Source organism: Cryptomeria japonica, chromosome 5, assembly GCF_030272615.1.
Source record: "Cryptomeria japonica chromosome 5, Sugi_1.0, whole genome shotgun sequence".
NCBI classification, from domain to species: Eukaryota; Viridiplantae; Streptophyta; class Pinopsida; order Cupressales; family Cupressaceae; genus Cryptomeria; species Cryptomeria japonica.
The window spans coordinates 400,666,786-400,672,609 of NC_081409.1; the positions used below are offsets into that span (position 1 = coordinate 400,666,786).

The 5,824-nt window shown below is 35.5% G+C and overlaps 1 protein-coding gene across 2 annotated transcripts; it reads right to left on the reverse strand.

Annotated features, from left to right (window-relative positions):
• Positions 1-423: 423 nt before the first annotated feature.
• LOC131076496 (uncharacterized) lies at positions 424-3,110 on the reverse strand. 2 transcript variants are annotated; one of them, XM_058013717.2, is made up of 3 exons: positions 2,533-3,110; positions 2,288-2,388; positions 424-1,719 (listed from the first exon to the last, which is right to left on the reverse strand). In XM_058013717.2, the coding sequence occupies exon 3, from the start codon at positions 1,541-1,543 to the stop codon at positions 701-703; it is 843 nt and encodes a 280-aa protein (XP_057869700.1). In that variant the 5' UTR covers positions 1,544-1,719; positions 2,288-2,388; positions 2,533-3,110; the 3' UTR covers positions 424-700. The 2 variants fall into 2 exon arrangements, with proteins under 2 accessions (XP_057869700.1, XP_057869702.1); XM_058013719.2 differs by having other exon boundaries at positions 424-1,740.
• Positions 3,111-5,824: the final 2,714 nt, after the last annotated feature.

Sequence of the window (5,824 nt, forward strand, 5' to 3'; positions counted from 1 at the left end):
GATGACAAAAAGAATTAGAAGATAAGGCAAACAAAAGTTGTGAAACAAAAGGCTTCTCTAGCAATAAACCAACAAAATAAGAAAGATTCGTGAAAGATTAAAGGAAGAAGTTGCACAAAGATATGTTGACAAGGAAAGTAAAATAAGGAAAAAATAAATTAAGATTATAATATCTAGTTTGTAATTGAAAATTAATGCCTCATTATCTAATCCAACTCCTATGTGAATTGAATAAATAACATTGAACTTCTTTTTTTTCATATTATTTCTACTAATTTTCACTATGTTTAAATAGAATTTAGATTTAAAAATTCTATAAACTACATGGTTGAATAGTCTTTAATTTGATCATCTGACCTTGATAACATTAACTTCTTACAACAATTTAAATTTAATGCTACAACCTTATTTAATACTAATTACTGAAATTGGAAAATACTCTCTATAGTCCAAAAACATAAAAACATAGGAATTATAATAAATAAAGTTGATATTTTCCACAATACACAGTACACCGTATTTCTCGAATATTTTGTACGGTATAAAGCATCTAAAGAAATAATATTGATATTTTGGAATGGGAATGGAGTTGCTCACATACAAGGCCGGTGGAGCCTTCCTATGGATGGTCGAGCCTTCTCTGAACATAAGTTATATCTATAACACACTGTGTGCTGTTATTAAAATCGAATAGATAATCTCAGTTCTTTTGTTGTTTTGATGTGGAAGCTGTCTGAGAGCTTGAATTTAATAGAAGCTGCTGCTCCTGGGCTGGCTGAGGCTTTAACTGCAGAGACAAATAAGTCTCCTCTTGACTGGATTGATCTGTGATTGCAGAGGCATGAATGAATCTTGTTGTTGGGTGATTTCTATTCTGATCTGCTAAAGTTGGAGTTGGCTGATGAGGCCATGAAAGGTGATACTGAAATTGCTGTCTGCATGCTTGACAAGTGATCTCCATGCAAGTAGCATCAATGCGCCTGGTTGCCTGTTCTTTTAGTAGCTGAGCTCTATTAAGCTCAGCTTGAGCTTGCTCTCTAATTCTCTTGGCACTGGCAAATTCTGCCTCTGCTAATTCCATCTGCCTTTTGGCCAATTCTCTTGCATGCTCTGCATAGGCCTTTTCTACAGTTGCCAGCCTCAATTGCTCCCTTGCTTGCTGCTTCACTAACTCTGCTGCCCCTCCATCTTCATTCTCACTCTCTGCAATCATCTTTGCTTTTTCTTCTTCTTCTTCTTTTTCATGTCTAATTTGGTTTTCATGGGACACAACTGCACCTGCACTTGAAGCTGTTCCACTTCCCAAGCACAGCGTCACTTGCCCAAGAGTCTCTTTTTCCATTTGGTTTTCATCCATATTGCTTGGATGTAGCTGTTTTGCAGCTACCTTGGTTTCATGCTGTTGCTGTGGCTCATAAAACCCAATGGAGAGTTGTAAAGAATCTCTTGAATGGAATTGTCCAGTATTATCAGCTGGTATTAGATCTTCATCTTCATCTTGCTTTGAGCCTGGCATAAGTTGAAGTTCCCACTGCTGCTCCATTGGTGAAGTAATTTTCTATTCCAACTCACATTAGATTTCTCTACAAAATGCTTCTCCAACAGGTAACCCTAGTTTTCTAGGGCTACTCACGTTGGATTTCTGTACCAATAGCTTCTCCAACAGTTTACCCTCCAGATCTAGAGAGACTAGATCGATTGCAGTTTACCCTCCAAGTTCTGCATACCCATGTGATAAAACTAGTATAACAAATCATATGTTAACTGAATTCTGAATAAAATGAAAATACTTCAATCAAACAAAAGTTGGTTTACCAATGATGCTGAGTACAGTTACAGAACAAAATTACAAAGAAAAGCCAAAGCACCATACATGTTAGGATGAACTCTTATTAGGGTTTCGAAGGTTCATCTTATAAGTAATGGCTGGGTTTAAACAATTAAGATTTGATTTATTCAGGTTGTTCATCAGAAATCAGCTGGGTTTAAACAATTAAGATTTGATTTATACAGGTTGTTCATCAGAAATCATACTTGCTTCTGCAATAGAATCATCTATTAGTCTGATTTCAGACGAACCATTGGAAAACTATCTATCAGTGTGATTTCAGATGGTTTCAGACGAACCATTGAAAAACCACCTATAAGTCTGATTTCAGACAAACCATTTGAATAGATCAAAACTTGAGTATGTTATTTAAGTCAAAATGTAATTAAGTACACCATTGATCATGATTGTTTTCAAAAAGCAGACGATTAATAAGGGTTTTGGTATAGTCGTTCTTACCTTTTGTTTCAGCTTTACTTTCTCTTAAAGATCCCCGATCATGCTATTTGAAGTGGCCAAGGCGAAAATTCAAAGAACTCCAGCCCTTGCGGCTCTGGACCCTGCAGCACAGCATTGGATCACTGAATAAGGGACGCAATTCTAAAGAAGTAGAACTTCAATTCAGAAGAAAGACCGTCACAAATTCCAAACTTAAGAAGTCAATTAATAGCAGATTGCTGAGCATGAGCACGATCATCTCGCACCAGATTGAATTTCCTCAGCCAAAACCTCGGATCCTCGGCCTCCATTACTTGGGTCACTCATTTAATGCTAATAATATAAAACCTCTGTCTTTCTCAATTGATTTGACAAATTTGTTATAAGAAACAAAGCCCAAACATCCAAATTCTGTGGCACAGAGAATTTGGGCTCCGTTATATCAGCAAATTGTCTCGTCAATGGAGTTCAGCCGGCCGCCCTCGCTATGCAGTGTGGGGTCAATGGAAATGGGAAACTTTTAATTGGGTTATATTATATTTCCTCAATAGGATGCTGAGATCATTCCTTACATAAACAAATTCAAATTCAAGTTATGCTTCAAATTTAAATGATCCCATTAGTTTTCTGTTAGGATGGAGTGCAAACTCTATAGTGTAGACCATGATTTAATCAACTCCACAAATGGTTTTAAGATGTAATGTCGTATGCCTTGACGCAATGGCCACGTGGAAGAAAGGTTTGAGAATTCAGGTTTAATATTCTTGTAATCATCAGCAAGAATGGATGTATTCTCATGGCACTTGTGGGCTTTCACCCTCCCGGAAATTTGCCCATCTCCACTTGGCAAATTCTCCGCTTTCTCTCTAAATACAAATATAATTCTCAGGCTTTGTGATATTAAATTTTTTGACAACTTTTGTCAAACTTAGTAGAGGAATAAGTTGACGGGTCGCAGATCCTTCCTAGCTTTTTTAACAGACAGCTAAGAAATACAGTGAAAGAAAAGTTGTGTAGAATGATCTGTTCTAGTTTGGATGGATGTTAAGGACAGGCATAAGATCTTATCACGTGCTTGCTAGGCATATTTTTTCTGGTCATGATAATAGCTAGCAAGGCATAGATATAAATATAAACATAAACATCAAGTGAATAAATATTCTGAAGGTTGCATTCTCTCTAGAATAATGTATAAGAAATTATACATAGTTTTAACTAATACTATTTGCTTTTGAAGAATAATTTTGATTTGCCATTAGAATCAAAGAGAAGATCTGATATACTGGCATAACAATGATGAAAAAATTTGGGTCTCATTATCTTGCTCTTTCTTTGCTCTCTTATATACGCTGTAATCTGCACACTGCAAAGGAGAGAAATAAAGGCCTTTGAATTGTAGCTGCCATGTGATCGACCGCAGGCTTTTGCTTTTGTATTCTTATACAAAAGTTGTTGTCAGTTGCAAAGATAAAGTGTGTTAGAAATGCTTCAAAACCCTCCCAATTAAGGCACCAAAAGCATATATGCTTGGGAAAAGAAAGACATCTTTTCACCTTCTATTCTTAACGCAGACAGCAGTAGGTGGAGCTTAGTGATTGATGTCTCTTGCCATTGTCAATCAATTAACTTTCTCAATGGCTCAAACTTCAAAATTCACTGCCAGCTTCTCATGATTTTTTTTTAATTAATTTCAATGAAAGATTCATTGATAAGATTGTTTTGTTATATGATATGGAAGTACGAACGGTTCGATATTGGAGCAGGGATCTTAGATTGAGTCTCTTTGTGCAGAGCCAAAGACTGAAGGGTATTCATTTCATCAAAATTATCATCCAGTACATGATCCCAACTTCATCTCTTGTCTGTTATAATGTTTGAGGCTCTACATTCAGTAAGACTTGATCCCTAATACACTCATTAAAAACTATTTCATTTATTTTACACTACAATAAATTATTTATTTCTTAATGGTTACACAGGAAGTGGAGTTCAGTGATTGATGTCTCTTGCCATTGTCCAATGTCAATCAAATAACTTTCTGAATGGCTCAAACTTCAAAATTCGCTGCCAGATTCTCTTTGATAGCTTTCATTTTAACTGCACATCACATTGTGATTGCAATAGTTATTCTCATGCTTGATGTACAATAGTTATTCTCATACTTGTCGTATTAACCTATCTATAGACAGAATTGCCTATACATTCTTTGTAGTTGAAGATCAACGATGTGATTATGAAGACTTTACCTTGATTGAACTTATAAATAAATTTACAGTCCCATGACTGGTGAGTCGGTGACTGACTGATTATTAATAATGAAGGGTAAAGTAGCCAAGACATGATGCATAAAAAATCCAAATAAATCATAAATCGCCCACAGAAATCATTACTATGCTACATGCAGGCGTTATATATATGTATAAATAAAGCCAATTTGATCATAGCAATTACCATGCATTTGGTCCCACAAGGAAAAAAAAATGGAGGGCTTTCCAGCGGTGATTAAGGAATTATTGCAGGGTCATTTTATTCACCCACTTAAGCCTGTCGGCAGAAGCAGGAGCTAAGAAAACCCTAATATGTGCATGTGCATGTGCACTCCACATAGAAGATTCTCCAGAGTGAGGGCCACACCCTCGCTTAAAGCCACTCTCCACTATCACTAAGTGGCCCCCAATCATGATATGATAACACACTAGACAAAACAAAAGCACCCACAGATTGCAGACTGAAGAAAGCAGTTAAACGACAGATAATCAACTCCCTCTGCCATTCCTCTCCTGCTTCACTTTATCAATCTACTAGTGTGAGGCAGTTTCCACTCTTTCCAAGCATAAAACGACGGTCAAACCACTTTTCTCTCTCTTGCTTTGCTCTTAAGTGGGGAAAATGGTGCAAAAAGGAGCTAAGATTGTATCCAACTTTAATTTAATCAACTCTGAAAACAAACTAAAATGGACTTGACTATCTTGGATTCCATCTCTAAAATATTTATTATGATTTGTTTGAAAGATTGGAGTTTTTGAAAATCCAACATTTGAGATAACATAATTTGATACATTTCGAGAAATGGAATCTAATGTTCTTTTATAGTTAAAGTTTAGTTTAATTGATAAGACTACAATAAGATTAACAAACAATTGAAATTTGTTGTCTTGTCATTTATTTTTCATGAGTTTCTTTGGGCTTTAAGGTCTTTTTAAAAAAAAATTGTTTTGCTTCTTTTTATTGTCTATGTTTTATCTTAGATTGTATCCAGCTTTCATCAAATTTGAAAACAAACTAAAATGGAGTTGCCTACTCATTTCATGCTATGTTGGGAATCCACCTCTAAAATGTTTCTTATGTTTTGACACGAAGATTGGGGATTTTGAAAATCCAACATTTGAGATGACATAACTCGATAAGTTTCAAGGAATGGAACCTAGTGCTTACACTTTTACAGCTAAAGTTTAGCTTGATAGATAAGACTACAATAGGGTTAACAAACAATTGGAGTTTGTTGCCTTGTCATTTACTTTTCATGAATTTTTTTTGAGTTTAAGGTCTGCTCTTTTA

Coding starts and splice junctions, on each gene's coding strand:
- LOC131076496 (XM_058013717.2), bottom strand. CDS start 1,543: ATGGAGCAGCAGTGGGAACTTCAACTTATGCCAGGCTCAAAGCAAGAT.